General features: G+C 41.6%; 2 protein-coding genes across 4 annotated transcripts in view; both read left to right on the top strand.

Moving 5' to 3' along the window:
- The window catches only part of znf423 (zinc finger protein 423), a 168,225-nt gene extending 165,666 nt beyond the window's left edge, over positions 1-2,559 (top strand). For all 3 annotated transcript variants that reach the window (XM_058645028.1, XM_058645027.1, XM_058645026.1), the window contains one exon: positions 2,158-2,559. In XM_058645028.1, coding sequence (XP_058501011.1) covers positions 2,158-2,187 — 30 coding nt within the window. In that variant the 3' untranslated portion in view covers positions 2,188-2,559. The remainder of the gene's footprint in view (positions 1-2,157) is intronic.
- Positions 2,560-4,831: 2,272 nt separating this feature from the next.
- The window catches only part of si:ch211-212o1.2 (uncharacterized protein LOC492735 homolog), a 31,201-nt gene continuing 18,084 nt past the window's right edge, over positions 4,832-17,948 (top strand). Inside the window, 1 exon segment of the mRNA XM_058646617.1 lies at positions 4,832-5,185. Coding sequence (XP_058502600.1) covers positions 5,026-5,185 — 160 coding nt within the window. The 5' untranslated portion in view covers positions 4,832-5,025.

Genomic DNA, 17,948 nt, shown 5'->3' with positions numbered 1-17,948 from the left:
GTGTCTCTTTGTGAGGAAGGAAGTGAGGACATTTTTGTCTCTTTCACCACCACTTTAAAGGCCTTTTGTGTGTGTTAAAACCTGGTTTTAGGGGTTAGGCATTTAGTTGTCATGGTTACGGTCTCAGTCTGGTATTCCTCATGTTGTGTTTACACAGAAGTCACATTATGTTGTCTTAAAGGGGACAAAAATCATGTCCAAACAACATTTTTAGGTGAAGCCATGTTTTAAAGTTAGGCTGAGGTCAGGATTAGACTCTGGGTTAGGATTAGGATTAGGCCAGTAGTAGTTATGGTTAGTCTCCCCGAAATGAATGTAAATCAATGTAATGTCCTCTAAAGTCATGGAAACCAGTGTGTGTGTGTGTGTGTGTGTGTGTCTTATTACTCTCTCTGCTGTTGTGAGTTTTAATTTTGAGGAAAGGTGTCGTCTTCTTCGTCTTCGTCTTCTTCCTCTCGTTGTTGTTTTTTTTGTTGTGATTATGTATTGATGTGCGGAGCGCTGACGTCTGTGGAGACACGTGTGTGTGTGTGTGTGTGTGTGTGTGTGTGTGTGTGTGCGAGCGAGCGCAGTCGTCTCTGAGGAACCGAGAAAGACGCTCTCTGTAAAATATTAATCACAATATCAAAAAGACACCAGGGCTTCACAGATGTGAATAAACAAATGCTGCTGCTGCTGCTGCTGCTGCTGCTGCTGCTGCTGATGCTGCTGCTGCTGCGTTTGCACAGATAACAACACATCAAACACAACACGCGCGCTCCTTTATGATGTGTAAGCGTTTAGGTCGAACCACGTTTCTGTCGTTGTTTGGGAACAAGGTGTGTGTTTGTTTTCTTCACCTCTGGTCCTCTGTCTCTCTCTTACCTGTGAGTGACTGGTATATACTGTATGTTTTGTAATATTAGTAAATCCGGTTATCTACTAACAGATTTAGGTCACGTAACTGTGTTTTTGTGAGATTACAACGTCCCGTACAACACTTAAAAGTTAACTTCACATGTTTTTTTGTCACATTAATAAAATATTTGTGCGATTACATTTCTTTGCAGCACTTTTAGAACATTTTTAGGTGACACAAGTTATGTTTTTTGTGACATTAGTAACATAGTATTGTGACATTACAACGTTTCATTTCAGTTTTATCATTAAACAATTCCTTACATGTTTTTTTTATAACACTTAAAGGTAATGTAAGTCCTTTTTAGTTGCATTCTAGAAACAATTACTACCTTTCTTGACAAGATTATAGCAAAACAACATTTTGTAACACTGTTTGGTTACATTAGTTTGGTATTTTTGCAGAATGACTACATTATTTAATGTAACATAAGTCACTTTTTGACTTGTTCTTGGAAACATTACAACAATTCCTCATGTGTTTTTATAAAATTACAACATTTTATAACGCTTTAAGATAATATAAGTCATTTTTGTGACAGTTTTAGTCACAAATTCTTCCAACATGAACACATTTCTTGATATTTTTATGGCAAATCAACATTTTTCAACACTCTCTTGACCCCGTGTAGGTCACGTGTAGGTCCCGTGTAGGTCCCGTGTAGGTCACGTGTAGGTCACGTGTAGGTCACGTGTAGGTCCCGTGTAGGTCACATGCAGGTCCCGTGTAGGTCACGTGTAGGTCCCATGTAGGTCACGTGTAGTTCACGTCACTACGTTTTGGTAACATTGTGTGTGGTACGAGTCCCTCCGTGCATAAATGCAGATACAGAGTTTCAAATGACAAATATTAAGATATGGGCCAGGAAATAATGGCTCTTTGTCTGGAAAGAAAATTCCCAATATGTGTTATTTGTGATTCATTCATTCATTCATTCATTCATTGTGATGTGTGAGGTGTCGGAGGAGCAGACCTGTGGCTGAATTTAAAGTGCGTTGTTTTCTTCTGTTCTTTTTTACCTCAGACGACGTTTAAAGCGAGCAGAGGCCTCGCTGTCGCTTCTGCGGGGCGTGCAGTTGTGTTTCTGTTCTCGTCTCTTCTATTATGGGGTGTAGGGGGGCGGGGTGTGTGTGTGTGTGTGTGGGGGGGGGGGGGGGGGACCGCGCACACGAGTGGAGAGCACTATACGCTCACGTAGCCCATTATTTCTCTCATCATGTGTTCTCACTCTCTCCCTCCGTCCCTCTGTCTCCCCGCAGAACCACACACTGAGTCAGCACGCGCAGTGAGACCGGGGCCCGGCAGGATCTCTCGGCTCAGCCCGGGGCCCCCGACCCAGGCGCCGGCGGGGGAGCCCCATCTCCACATCACAGCCAATCAAAGTGTCATTTGCTACTCACATGTAAAACTCTAACGATCGCGCCACTGGGCGCGGCTATTAGACGCAGCGGGGGGAGAGGGAATATTAATGGGATATGCTATTAAATAAAGAAGGGGGGGGGGGGGGGAACGACGGTGAGAGTGAGATGAAGAAAGAGTCAAAAAAGAATAAAAAATAAAGGTATTGTACGTGCAGTATTTTTTATCGTCCCTGCCAAACAGCCTCCCTCCCACCAGCTTCCTCCCCCTTCACTCCCCACTCATGCATTTTTATTTTTTTTTAACAAATAGGAGAAGAAAAAAGCAAGAAAACACCCCCTTGTTTTGAGCTTTTCTTTTCTTTTCTTTTTTTTTAAACTAGCTCGTAGAAAGCTTCACTTTCTCGTCCCCTCGGTTGTTTATTGTATTTCGACTTCATAGGTGCCAATTTCTTTTTATTTCCTTTCTTTTGCTTTGGGCCACGCGCGCTTGTTTCTCTGTATCTCCATTCTTTTTTTGTACCTTTCTTAATTTCTCGCCGTCAGTAGGTACTCGTGCCGTGTTGTGATCGTTTGTTTTGCCAGTCGTTAAAATAAAACAACAAAAAAAAATACTCCTTTCTCCCACCACCAACTCGCCTTTTTATGATTATTGTTATATATATATTTTTTTCCTTTTTGTAATTACTATGAAGAAAAAAAAAGAAAAAAGGACATCGGACAAAATAAAGTGGAGAAAAACCATACGGATGTTTCTTTTTTTGCTTTGTTTTTGGGTTTTTTCCAGTCTCCAGTCTGTGTGGGGGCTGTCGGTTATGGTTATTATTGTACAAATGAATATCATCGATTTCAGTGCGTCTGGTCAATGACTGCTTTTTAAATGTGAATTAACCAGATTGCAATAATCTAGTACAGAAAAAAAGATAAAATAAATAAATGACAAATAAAAAAAATCTCCTCTGTGTGACGTGCATTTATTTCCCCTTTAACTGTATTTTTATAACCTGTAAAATACAATAATGTGATTATAGCTTCAGCGCTGCAAATACTGTCATTTCCAAAAAAATAACAATAATTTGTTATTTGTTTCAGAAAATGTTGAAAATAATTTAGTTTTAATGGTTTTATGGAGCAAAGAAACTGGTTAATATTCAATTTTACGAAACTGAAAAATCAGAAAATGTGTTTCAGATACTCAAAATGACTTAGTTATGGACTAATCGTTGCAGCCTGAGTTGTTAGCACCACTAGCTTCACTGTTAAAGGCTTATTGCACAACTTAAGTCTTATATATCTGCAGTGTAATCCTCTGTTTCATTAGCATCCAAGTGTCTGTACAGCTACGTTTTTGCTGCCTCTTTCTGTTAGAAGCCTGAAAAAGTGGGAAAAATGTTTCCTGGAACCGTCCGTGCGTCTGTCCGTGCGTCCGCAGAGGGAGCTGGAGCCCAATCCCAGCTGACACAGGGTGAAAGGTCACCAGTCTAGTGTCGGGCCAAGGTACAGACGACGACCACCCACTGGAGATTAAGATAACTGGACACTCTAAACTGACCATAGGTGTGATTGTGTTAAAGGCATGCACTGTAAGTGTGTTAAAGCAGTCAATGTTTCCCTCTGTTGACTCATATACAGTGTTTTTATGTATTTATATTTTCAGAATAGCAAACAAACTTTAGGCTAGAATAATATTTACCCTGCATTATCACCTCAGGGCCACACGGTTGGTGTTGTGGTTAGAACTCTCAGCTTTGTGGAAAACACCACCACAGATTATTCACCATCTCTTTCTCATTCTGGGTCAAAGATCAGGGAGGATTATTGGTACATGTGCAGAAAACCTAGTCTGTCTCCAGTCCGACTAACTGCATACATGCAGGAGAGTATTTGGACTATAGTAAGTTTTCCATAAGTTCTGTTGTTATGGAAACTAAGTTCAATCAGAAGACATAATATAGTAATTGGAATACGAATTGCATTATCCAAGTATGTTAGTCTGACTAAGACTAAGCTCGATTTGAGTCGGACTAACGTGTTTACACGACTTTAAATTGCTGTCTTGTGTTTATGTGCATGCTAAAGTCTGATTTTAGTTGAAGTAGTGAAAAAAAAAAAGTTAAACTTTTTGAGAAAAAGCAACTGAATAGACAGGCGACATATGTTTAAGATTATATCACAATATTCTCTCCTGATGTCTTCATAGCCATGTTTGTGACACAATTTCAAATCATTTTGTTTTAATATAGAATGACATGCAGTTCACAACAAAAACATTTTTTTCTATAAAAAATAAATAAACATAAAAAACAAATAACTTGATACTAAGTGGTGGGCCACACAAGACTGATTGGAGGGCCACATGTGGCCCACGGGCCACCAGTTTTACCACCTGTGTTTACAGTAGGTAGCAGCTCACGTGACAAACACACTTGAGTAGTAAGTAAATATTCGTTATAACAATAAGAGCCTTGATACGAACACCTGTGTGTAAACACATACACAGACTGTCACGTGATAACGGTTTATACACTTTAAACATAAATAAATAGGTTTGTGTGTCAGCGCTGATGTTTGTGTGTGTGTTTCCGGGTGGCGCGTGGCTCGCGCTCGCGCGCATCCCTGCTAGCATCCGTCGGTTCCGCCTCGCGACAAAACAACCGACTCAGTAAAAGCAGCCACGCGCTTTCGCGTGACACGTGTTTAATTAACGTATTGTAACTGAGAGGCTGAAGCGGAGGGGGCGGAGGGGGCAGCGGGGCACGCGACGGGACAATGGCGGCGTCGCTTCTCTCCGAGACCGACATCAGGCACCGGTCCATGGCGGAGGAGGATCCGAACGGGAACGAGCACGGGGCGACTGCACGCAGCGCAGCGCCTCGCTGGGGACCGCAGCACGCCGGGGCTCGACAGCTGGCGCGGCTCTACTCTCCCGGTGAGAACAGTGTTTACTGCCGTCAGTGATGTTGCTGCTGCTGCTGCTGCTGTTGTCACCTGCTCTGTCGGTGCCGAGGCTGAAGCACGAGGCCTAAAAACAGGTGATGATGATGATGATGTTCACACACCTGTTCACGAACTGCTAACACTTTAGCCCACAGGCTAATCACACTCTATACGTCATTTATGACGCAGCGCCAAACTATTTGTGTTGCTAACAGGACAAACAACAACCTGCAGTTAATGACTGTGTGAAAGGGTGAGTTCAGTTGTTGTGTTGTATGAGTACTACTGTAGTACTACTGTAGTACTACTGTAGAAGCTGTTGTTTTGTGACATATTAACACATAATTATCTCTGACTTTGCCCAAAAGTGCGTCTGTTTTCATGATTTAGCGTGGGAACCAAACACTAGTGGCGCTTTTCCACTATACAGTTCTAGCACTACGTCTATGGAATTAGATTTGTATCAATATTTTCGTACAACTCTTTTTAAGAAGCAATAAGCTATTGTTTTAATCATTCAAAAATATTGTATTTTATTGTTTGAATATGCACTTGTTCTTTGCTTTGATTTGTTGACAAAATCATTTTAAGCAGATTATAAACGTTACTTATAAACATACTTGGGGAACAAGTTTCAGACGGACAGCGACTCAGAAGCCAATCAGCAGGCGGCTCGTCTGCAAACAAAAAAACACGGCGCAAAGAACAAACAATAAAATACAATCGTTTTGAATGATTAAATCGATATTTTATTAGCTTCTTAAATAAGTGTTAAATAGAAATATTGACACAAATCTAATTCCATATACTTCCAGTCCAATCCAACTTTATTCATAAAGCACTTGAAAAACAACACAGTGAGCCAAAGTGCTGTAAACAACACAATAACACTAAGATTAGTCGACTAGTCACGATTACGTCGATTATTAAATGTGTCGATAGTGTGGGACTCATCTAAAACACCAGCCTTGGGTCCCCGGACACATTACACTGAAAACGTAGCAACATCAGTGTTTCAGTGATCATTAGTGACGTTGTAAATATGAAAGTATATTAACACATAGCTCTAGTGTTCCTCTCAGATCAAGCCCAGTTCAGTGAGCTTGTGTTTAAAGATGCTCCTCCTGCGCTCCCACAGGGTCCATGCATTTGTTTTCTCGATGCTGCTGAAGTTGTTGCCTTCAGCCTGGATGGGCTTCTATAGTCCTAGGACAAAATCAATATCTGTGACAAAGTCTACAGCAGTAATCCTCACATCCAGTCCTAGGGGGGGGGATTCTGAGCATTGCTGGCTTATTCTTTTTATTTCTATGTGAGTTGAAATTCACCTGGCATCCCAGACTAGTCTATATAAATCTCTGATTAGGCATCTGGAATGAAAACAGGTCTGGTAGAATAAAACATAAGCAGCGGTCTGGACCCCGGAGACTGGAGGTTCAGGACGGTTGCTTGGTGCACACAGGCTGCAGACACTTTGACAAAAAGACAGTGTTTGTGTTGGTGTGGACAGAATTGTCTGCTTTCATCAGCACAAAGTGTTGTGTCTGTGTCACGACCCTGAGGCCCTGTGTAATTGTGGTGCGTTGTGGCCTTGTTAAACATTTCCATTAGTTACACAATTCCTGCTGCTCTTCTAAGTGCCGTTTCTCCACCACAGACACAAACAGAGCAGTGGATTCCTAACCACTCATTACTCTGTCAACCTGCTCGTGGTTTTCAGGATATTACATTTATTTATTCTAGTGATTTTTTGTTGATTTGTTCGATTGCTAAAAAGCAAGTTTTCTGATTTTGAAATGTTAATATTTTCGAAGGTTTGGAAAACATGAAACAAACCGTTGCAGCCTCACACTAAACATTTCTAGCATTATTTAAATCCATAGAAATCAGTATTTTTTTATTCAAGGTAACTTTTAAGGACATCATACATAAATGATAAACCAGATAAAACGACAATAAAACAAGAGAAATAAAAACAGTAGAATAAAAATAAAACAATAAAACCCTCTTAAGTACTGTTGTTAAAGTAATAAATATCTAAATAAGACTAAGTTTTAAGATGTGACATAAAATTCAAAACAGATCTTGCTTGTATGCGACTAACAGTGAGGCAGATTAATCAGATTATGATTAATCTGACGTCTTTTATATAAGCAGTAGTCTTGCCCTGTACTGCCTTAATGTTTTAAAAGTCTCTGTTTCTAACAGTCACAGGAAACCACGACGGCGACGACGCTTTGCCGTTCACTTCACGCTTGCTTTGTGCAGCCAAAGTTCTCCTCGGACAAATTCCCCATGATCCCGCGCTGCTTCACGACGTTGTGAATCACTTCTTTTGTTATTGTTTTAACTGAGGCGACGCCTAGTGGCAGAACTCATGTACTGAGCACAGAAAATCACAAGCAGGGACGATTTACAGCGTGATCTTTAGAAAATCATTGCGTAAGAATTAGTGACATCTAGTGGTGGAAAGTGCACATCGTCCCATTTCCAAGCCCGCGTTGGAACCACGGGGGTTCTGTTGTTTTTGGTTTGTCAGTTCGGGCTGTTGACGGATGGCCTCCTTAAAGGCTGTGAAATCCAAATATTTATTATTTTAAAGCGATTATCCACAGACTCATGGTACTATATTGAATATCTGCCTATAACCCATACAAATATCACATACTGGGTATGTTTTTTGACTTTTGAGGACATGATTTTGAGGTTTGGGAAACACTAGGTTCAGGAATTTCCTATGTTTTATGGACCAATGAAACAAAATCAACACTTAACATTAGTCGCTGTTGGTTTGCAGCGTACAAGTACAGGCTTAAAAAGATGAAAGGGAGGGTAAAATATTGTAAATAATAACTGGATAAATTGAGCCTGTTATCACTGTGGATACACTGACTCAAACATGGTGATGGAAAGCACATTGTGCCTCAGACCTGAACACAGAAAACCTGTGCTACCAGTTGTGCATCAAGCTGGACTGTGCCACATTTTCCTGCCTGACCATCTGCCCTGCTTCTCACTTCACTGCGCCTTTTAATTGCCTCTGGTGGAGCCATGTTGGCCACTTGTTACCACTTCCTGAAAATAGGGATGGTGATGGTGATAGAGAACAGAGAGAGAGAGAGAGAGAGAGTGACTGCGAGGTTCACACGAGGAGAACCAACATGTGTCACTAGCCTGAGCCGTGTGACTGTGAGGACTGAGCCCGGCTCCGCCCACTGAGCTGAAAACGCCTCCTCTGGCCTCACTGACGATGTTAGAAAATGTCATTTCCATTTAAAGTCAATCACTTAGTGGATGCTGATGCGAAGGCTCATCCTGTTTTTTAGACCCCGTGAGCTGAGTCGTCACCTTTGACATGAATTGGAATTGGATCTACACGATTATTCGGTGTCATTACATTAGAGAGACAAACATCTCCACTCTGGCATTTGTAAACAGAAACACACACACACACACACACACACACACACCAGGGCTGAACAATGAAAAATTTAACCCCTGGATGTGCCTTCAAAAAAGTAACGTTAACACACCTAGAGCACCAAAATGTGTTAATAAAAAAATTAACCTATACAAATTGTATTAATATTTTTTTTTAGTCCCATTCCATACGTATCAAATAGTAATGAATTTTTAAAGTTTTTAACCCTTAAATTGCCAAGTTTTTGTCATGATGCATCAAAAATAGTGAGTTGAATGGGTTTCAATGAGCACATTTTGGTGCATAGGTGTGTGAGTGTCAATATTTTACAGACTAAACACAATATGCATGAAAAAGATGGGGAGGAAGTATTCTAGAAATTAAAAGCCAAAAACACAAGCTTCCCATACTTGCATCTGAATGTAGTAGTTAATATTTTGATAGCATCCCATAGGGGTGGGAATCACACAGTACCTCCATAATACAGTACGGTGCGCGATACATGGTCCAATTATATCACGTGATAATCAATATATTGCAAAGACAATCATATAGCGATACATCACGAAGTGCAGGTTTTCTCTATTTATTCACAACATAGAAAACAAAGTGTATAAAGTCTATGTTGTGAATGTGGATGAATGCATCTCTTAGCGTAGCTTTCTCCGTCGTCATCCTGCTGTAAACTCCCTCTTCTTCATCAGCCAGGTAACTTCCATCCCCAAGTTTCCCCTCATTCATTTGAGCAGCGCCACCATGAGGAACCATGAAGTAGTGACAACGCCCAGTGAGTAGAACTGGCAGGGACTGTTTACTTTAGAGCGATATTTACCCTTACCCCGTATCGACTATCACATTGCACGATGAAGGACGACGATGATATGTCACTAAATCGATATTTTGACCCATCCCTACTATCTAAGTTTGAACCAAAAACACATGGAATGTTGAACTGGAGTCAATGTAAAAGTTATATTGTGTTATTATGTGTACAGAACATAATAAACATTCAGTCACACATGTAGGTTTGTGTAGCTCTTCTTCTTGTGACACTGCTTTGACTTCCATTCGACCGTTACCACTGACCTTAACCATCACCAGTTAATGTCTCACCCCAACTTTAACCGTAACCACAATTGAAATCTTAGTCTTAAACTTAATCAGTTTCTCAGAAATGAGGTTCTGCCTCATCAGGACCAGGCTTTGGTCTCCATGAGGTTCATGCGTATCTGCTATTGGCTCAATAAACAATCAAATCCTCCAGTTTCTTCCTTGTCAAAGGCAGACTTTCATCTTTAAAACCTGTTTATCAGAAAATGAGGTCCACTCGTGTGAACCTGGCTCGTGTCTGTCGTTGTTGTTGTTGTTGATGAGTGTTTTTGGACAGTTGAGAGGTTCATACGAGGTGGAGTTGGTGGCGCGTAATCCCTTAGTGGCCATGGAGCTGACACAGAGTCAAAGTAACCAAGGCAGGGCTGCGATACAGGCAGCGTTCTGATGCAAACACTGTCAGCTGTTAAAATCCACAACGATACAGAATCTGCGGCTGAACCTGAGCTCGCTGCCCAAAGCTCCACGTCGAACTGCGTGGAAGTGAGAATGTTTCTGCTGACGCTTTAATGTTGCTGCATCACTTTTAGAAGTCGCCTTGTCTCGTGCATTTCTTTATCAGACCTGTTCACAGAAAGCCCCGCCCCCAAACTAGAGGATAATTGGCCAGATTTTGGATTTTAGGTCAAAAAGACAGTGGCTCAGGTTTTCTTAAAGTAACTTCCTGAATTTCACAGACCATAAACCTCAGTGGAATTTAAGATAATTGGCTTTTTATTCCAGGTACAATTCATACTTCCCTTTTTCGACAGTTTTTTATTGGAAGTACCTCGTACTAAAGAAGAGAGTCTAAGGCTGATGACTGATGTAAAAACTGATAACACCAAAAACGCAAATGGCTCCCAATGGTGAGATCAGAGTGATTTTACAAGTCTTTACTTTGTAGTTCTGAACTATCAATGCCCTAAAAACATGTAAAACAAAAATATAAGAAGCCCAGTTTTGACTTTGTGTGATTTGGTCCTAAAAGCAAAGGTTTTATTTTATAAAAACACTCAAAATATTATAAAAGTAATGCTGCACAGGCTTCATTGATGGATACCGGATTAGGATCATCATTAAAATATATATCCAGTTGTTTGGGTAACACTTGCACTTGTCATAGTAAGATAATATTATGGTATTACTGTTTTATTTCTCATGTCATTTTCAGGTTGGTAATAACAGTAGTACTAGAGTTGTAATAAGGAGATAATAATAATAATACAGTAATGAAACTTATTTCCAAAGAAAATAGTTTGGTAATTAGAAAATGAATATACTATAACCCAGGGTTACTTTAACCGGAACTTGACACATGTTTCTAAGTCACTAAAACTATTTTTTTCATCCAAAAGTTAATTTTTGATCATGTATTTAAAATGTGGGCTGGAGAGAGACCATAAAGAAAGTGTTATTCAGTAAATGTTCATTTAAATAATGCAATTATTTGAACTGTTATAGTTTACTAAATAGAGGGATTAATGTTAATTTCAACATGAATCCCTCTATTTAGTAAACTATAACAGTTCAAATAATTGCATTGATGAATAGATTATTTAAATAGTTGACGATTGATTGACTAATTTATGACTTGTTTGTAGGGCGGTAACTGTTGAGCAGTCCGTGAGTAATAAGGGCAGCTGTCAAATGTGACACTGATCAACTTTATGGCTGCTCTATGAAAAGCCTGCAGCCGGCCGTGTAAAGCAGACAATACCACGGCTGTGTGTGGATTTGTGTTTTCACCTGTTAAATCTCCAAATGACTCACAAGCTTTCCCTCATTTTTGGCCAAAGGGCACAGCGGGCCGCGCGGTGGACGACCGTCTCGGCGACGCTAACAATGCCGCCGAGCCATTTTCGCGGAAAACTTGAAAGCACAAATGTTTGCCACACGCTGACAAGTGTCTGTTAAAGAAAAATAAACAGCTGAAATTCAAAATGTCAAAGTGTCCATTTAAGGGACGCCACGCTGCTACGCGCTTAGTTGTTTGGGTCCGGTTCGGCGCCGGCGGGAGGTAAATCTAAATAGCAGTTTGGCTTGTTAGAGTTTGAAGAAGTTAGATGAGGCGTTGGCAACGCTCCACAGAGCCAAACATGGGCTCATTACAGCAGAGCTCGGATGGACAAACAGCTGGACGCATCGCTCTCCCCCTCTGTTTGTGCATCTCTCCATTCCTCTCCATTCATCCCATCGTCTCTCCTCGGTCCTCCCATATGTCTGAAGTGTCACGGTCTGCTGACGGCCTCTCCTCTCCTCTCCTCTCCTCTCCTCCTCTTCATTTGGCAGGATATTCAAGTCTTTTTACATGAACAACTTGTGTGCGTCACCTTGGTGTATGTGTTGTCATCGTTCCGTTAGCGATCAAAAGCATAAAAGTATTTAACTTGGTGTTTCATTAAACCCTAAATTAATATCATTTATATATAATTTAACCCTTCTGTCATCGCAGACAGGGTCTGGCATGCGTACGTCTCGTTACCGTAACTCCGTTTTGTGAGAGCTAGGAAATTCAAAAACTGTCCAGGGTTTGACCTCCCTGCCTTTCACACTATGTCAGCTGAGATTGGCACAGAGAAAAAAGTCTTTTAAAAGACTTGAATCTCAAAATTCTGACTTTTTTCCTCAGAATTCTGGCTTTAATCTCAGAATATTCTGATTTTAATCTCAGAATTTGGCTTTAGTCTCAGAATTCTGACTTTAATCTCAGAAGTATGGCTTTAATCTCAGAATTAGGATTTTAATCTCAGAATTATGATTTTTTTCTCAGAATTCCGGCTTTAATCTCAGAATATTCTGGATTTTTTTCTGACTTTTTTTTCTCAGAATTCTGACTTTTTTTTCAGAATATTCTGACTTTTTTCTCAGAATTCAGACTTTAATCTCAGGATATTCTGGACTTTTTTTTCCCAGATGCTGCTTTATTTTATGAGTTGATGACCACTCAAAGCTGCTTTAAATGGCCGTTTCTACCGTTCACTCACACAGCGGGTGAAGATAAGACGACTTATCTGAACCGCAGTCCGTAAATTTGACCGACGCAAATTTGTCCTTAAAGGTACAGTGTGTACAAAGAACATACGTAGCCTTGAGTTAGCATGAGAACTCAAAAGACGTTTAGTTTGGCCATTGTGGGCTACTGTAAAAAACATGGTGGTCCGAAAAGCACTGACCACAGCTACTGATGTAAATATAAAAGGAGAACTGGTGATTTTATACTTTAAAAAATCAAGAATAATTCTCTTCAATTTCTGCCAAAATAATGAAAATAATACACATTACACAAGATTAACACATTGGACCTTTAAAAGGTGTGAAGCTGTGACTCACTTACTCCTCATATGTGACAGTCTCTCTCTCTCACTCACTCACTCACTCACTCACTCACTCACTCTCTCTCGCACACACACACACACACTCTCGCGCACACACACACACTCATCCAAAGCCTCCCCAAACTGCTGACCCCTGGGTCCCAGAGGTCACAGGTCAGAACCTTTTGAGCTTGTGTGTTTTGCCCTGAGATTCACACGAGCTGAACTTGACACTGACCTGTGTGTGTTCTCGTGACCTCAGTGTGCACATGAGCAGTGTGTGTGTGTGTGTGTGTGTGTGTAGAGAGAGAGCGAGAGAGTGCAGTAGTAAAGTTGCATCATCAGGATATAAGATCATGAAACTGAGTTTGTTTGTGTGAAAAAGAGGACAAATGTTTTTCTTTTACTGTTTCATTGAAGCAGACGAAACAGACCTGTTATTTCCACAATAACAGGTAATAATGTAGAAAACTGTAGTGTAAAAATGTAGAACTGTAGAAACGTCCAAAAAATGGATGGATCTGGTTTTATTGGTGAGATGAGTTTGTCCCTGAATACAGAAAACTGTCGAGGTTTGTCAACTTTTAGCTTTTGTATTTGGAAAAAGGCAACGGAAACACGGCAAATCCAAGAAAAAGTATTAAGGGGAAGTGGATTTCAATGAGGCGATGCTATGCGTGATGTCGCCAGACTGCCGGCCTCTGATTGGTCAGAGTGTCGTCACAGGAAGTGACGTATGACACAAGAATCAAGCCGAACTGTAGATCAGTTAAAAAGACTTAACAATCTCCAACAATGAAAATAAAATCTGTGTAAAACGGCAGTTTCATGCAGTGATGACTCCGCCCACCTTGAGTAGGTACTGTTTTTGTAGTGGGAGTGGAGTTGGGACCATTAGTGTCGTAGATCGGCTTTTATAATAAAAAAATAGATTTTTTAGAATTTAGAATCACGATTTTTAAATAAAATTGATTATTATTGACACCTCATATATACACAATATATACTATATTATACCACACACACACACACACACACACAGTCCATCCATGGCTTTAGGCGAGCCTTCCAGGCAGGATTTTACTTCTGACCTTGACCAACGCAACACAGGAACGAGGAGTATTGTGCATTTTTTAGAGATGAGCTCTCTGTGTGTGTGTGTGTGTGTGTGTGTGAGTGTGTGTGTGTAATTATCCTTATGAGGGCCACAGATGAATATGGTGGTAGCAGAAAGCCCAGGAGATGAGGGGATGACACACACACACACACACACACACACACACACACACACACACACACACGATGGGATCTGTCCATCCACATGTGTGTGTGTGTGTGTTACTGCAGGGTAGACAGGCTGGAGCAGGGCCTACTTACACTGGCTCTCAAGTGGTTTAAATGTCTTTGTGTTATTATTGTGCTTGGATATATGCATCTGGTTGTCTTCCTGTGTGTGTGTGTGTGTGTGTGTGTGCCATTGTGTTGGTATGCTGTTGTTGAATCTCATTTGCCACATTCCTGTCTTTGTTGCAGTTGAATCTGGTGGGTAATGGATTTATAACATTTGTCTGGGAGGATTGTGTGTGTGTGTGTGTGTGTGTGTGTCTGTGTGTGTGTGCGTGTGTGTGTGTCTGCGTGCGCACGCTTCCACATAAAGACGTACAAATTGTGTTTGTGTATCATTTCTTCATCAGTGGTACTTTGTGTTTATGTTGGTTTTGTGTGTGTGTGTGTGTGTGTGTGTGTCTCAGGTTCTGTGGTCCACTGAGATCAGATGAAAGGAAAGCGGCCTGTGACTGATCCACTTCTGAACAAGGGAATTCGACCTCCCCCTTTATCTCCCCCTTCTTTTCCTCTCTCTCTTCCCCAATTTCCTTTTCACTGTCAGTCTCTCTCAGTGTCTCTCTCTCCCTCCCTCCCTCCCTCGTCTCCCTCTTTTCATTCTCTTTCTCTCTGAGCATGTGACCCACTTTTACCACCCACATCACTCTCCCTCTCTCCCTCTCTCTCTCCCTCTCTCTCTCTCGCTGTCTCCCCAAGTCCCATCTGAAGACAGTCTGCTGAGAGCAAAGCAGGGGACACAGAAAGAGAGTGAAAATCAAAACAGTAGCAGAGCTCTCTCTCTGGGTGCGTGTGTGTGTGTGTGTGCGTGTGTGTGTACATCACCACCCTCTGTGCGTTGCTGTCGACACCTTCAGTGTGTGTTCGTGTTTGTAAATGCAGTTTACGGAGTGAAGGTGATGATGGAGGGAACGAGAAAGAGACGCCGTGGTCCAGGAGTGTCGGCAGCTCTGACTCTGACGCTCTGAGCTAAAAGTGTGTGAGAAGTGTGTGTTTTTGGCGTGTTGTGCGTTTGTGTTCACTCATAACCAGGCGTGTCACGATCTCAAATCTACGATTTAACCACGCCTCCATTGTGACGTCCCACACGCGTGTCGAAGGGTAAAAACACCGCGTTGTAGCCTTTGTTGCGTGTCCACACGTGACTCATTCAGTGTGAGGATCAAATATATTCAGTCTGTGACGGTTCTGGGATTTTATAGCTCCATCTCTGCTGAGCACATAACTCGCGTCTCGTCAGTTCAGACGACCCCTGGACGTCATTGTGGCCCCTGAGCCAAAAAAAGTTTGCCCACCCCTGTTCTAAGTGCATCTTTGTTCCTGTCACACATTTCTCACATGTGTTTGGACCTGACTGACGGACACAGAGGACGGACGCGTGTTTGTCCTGTCCACATCACGGGTTTCAGACCGTGTTCACACCAATCCAGAGGAACCAAGAGTTTAACTGGACTAAACAAGGAAGGGCTGAAAATGTCAGTCTGGATTTCTTTTTTGCTTATTTTAACCATAAAAGGCCCAAAATATTTCAATATCTGGAAGCTTTTTACAACTTACTGCATGTTAAAATAGTATATTCACCATTTAAAATGCAGAAAAGTTTTAAAGTTTTATTTAAAAAAACCCCAATAACATTGCGTGTTAAATTTGAGCAGTGTCAAACTATTTAAAATAAAATTTTTTGAGGCCAGAAAATGGACGACAGTGAAGTGACCGTAATTTACCACACGTTGGCTTTGACGTGCAACTTCTCAGCTTACAGTGAAACCGCAAACGCGTCATCAGTCACCAGAATCACAATAACGCAAAGTAAAGGCTACTATTGTCCCTGCTGTGAGACAAACGAGACAATCTTGTGTCGTCCCTGCATCTTTTATAAGTCCATCGCTCTGTAATCGTCACCGACTCTCTTGACTTGACAAGCGCTCGTCTGAAAATAGTTTCACTTTCTTTATTTGTTGTTAATTTAGGTTAAATTGCCCCTTTCTTTTCTTTTCTGGCTGCCTTATTTCTCCACGTTACCTGCCACACCGTGGCGATGGTTAATGGGGGTCTACTGTTCTGTCTCCCCTCTCCATTAGTCCATTAGTATTCAGGACGTGTTGCCTGCCCGCCTGCTGCCCGCCACTCATTCCCCAGACAGCGAATCAGCCGGCGTTGATTAATTTCAGCCTATTAGCACCCCTCGTTCTCCTCCCCCGGCTCCGCCCAGGTTAAATCCCCACACACACATGCGTGCGCGCACACTCGCAGGCGTGGGGAGGGGAGTGGGCGGCGGTTGGTGGTGGGGTGGGGGGGTCGCTGCTGGGTGAGCGATGGCAGAGGAGGTTGCCAGGGAGCCAGTTGTTGTCAGAACGATATTAATGAGTGCACTGCTCTGGCCCTAAGAGTCTTCAAGTGAGTGTGTGTGTGTGTGTGTGAGATATCATTTTTGGTTGTGTGTGTGGGGCCCTGGGTGTGTGTTTGTGAGTCTGTGTGTGTGTGTGTGTGTGTGTTCTAACATGACAACATATGTCTGTTCATATGTACATACTTTTAGAGACTGTTTTTATGTGTGTGTGTGTCTGTATGTGATATCCAGCAATGCCATGGCCTGGGGGACAAGGGCTTGTGTGCGTGTGTGTGTGTGTGTGTGTGTGTGTGTGTTTGCACTCTGTGGAGGCCTGTCCTAGTTTCCTTCCCCTCACCAGGGAGCCGGAGGATCCAAGGACTGACGCACATCACCTGACAGCCGCCCCACTGCTCCACGGCCTTACAACGCGTGTGTGTATGTGTGTGTGTGTGTGTGACAGAGAGAGATTGAGTGTCTACATTTGCGTGTGTGTGTGTGTGTGTGTGTGTGTGTGTGTGTGTGCGTGTGTGACAGAGAGAGATTGAGTGTCTACATTTGTGTGTGTGTGTGTGTGTGTGTGTCAAAGGATGTTGCGTGTGTAATAGAGATGTGAGAATGTGTTAGGAAATCCATCAGTTGAGTTGAGACATCATGGTGTGTGTGCGCGCACGCGTGTGTGTGTGTGTGTGTGTGTGTGTGTGTGTGTGTGTGTACTGTGTGGGATATAGTAAAGAAAATGGTGCCACGTGAATCTTGGGAGACAAACAGAGCGACTTAACCTCAATATGGACTGAGTCCATGTGGATTGAAAGCACCTGGTGAATGAATGAATGAATGAATGACTGAATGAATGTCTTTATTTTTAATGTGTAAAAACACATAAGAAAATAAACTGTAGTAGTATATACACCCCAAGGCAGTACAAACATAAACAATTGTACTTTTTTATGAACACATAAAAATAAGTATAACAATACTGTATGCCTCTTTATCCATATACAGTATGTCTTTAAAAATGTTTGAAAGATTTGAAAGAACTCAACACTTCCTCTAATTCAGATTAACACAATCATTTCAGGATAGTGGGATTGGGATTCTCAACATTTTAGATTAGATTAGATAAATTCCTTCAGTTTCGATAGGATCCTTCTGCACCTAGTGCCCTAATAAACCAATAGAAATTTTAATTTACATTACTGTATTTACACCGTCTTTTGTCATTTTATAATCTGATTATTGCGTATTCCTAGTGCCG

This window comes from Solea solea, chromosome 12 (genome assembly GCF_958295425.1).
Source record: "Solea solea chromosome 12, fSolSol10.1, whole genome shotgun sequence".
NCBI classification, from domain to species: Eukaryota; Metazoa; Chordata; class Actinopteri; order Pleuronectiformes; family Soleidae; genus Solea; species Solea solea.
This window is presented reverse-complemented; position numbering and strand designations above follow the sequence as displayed.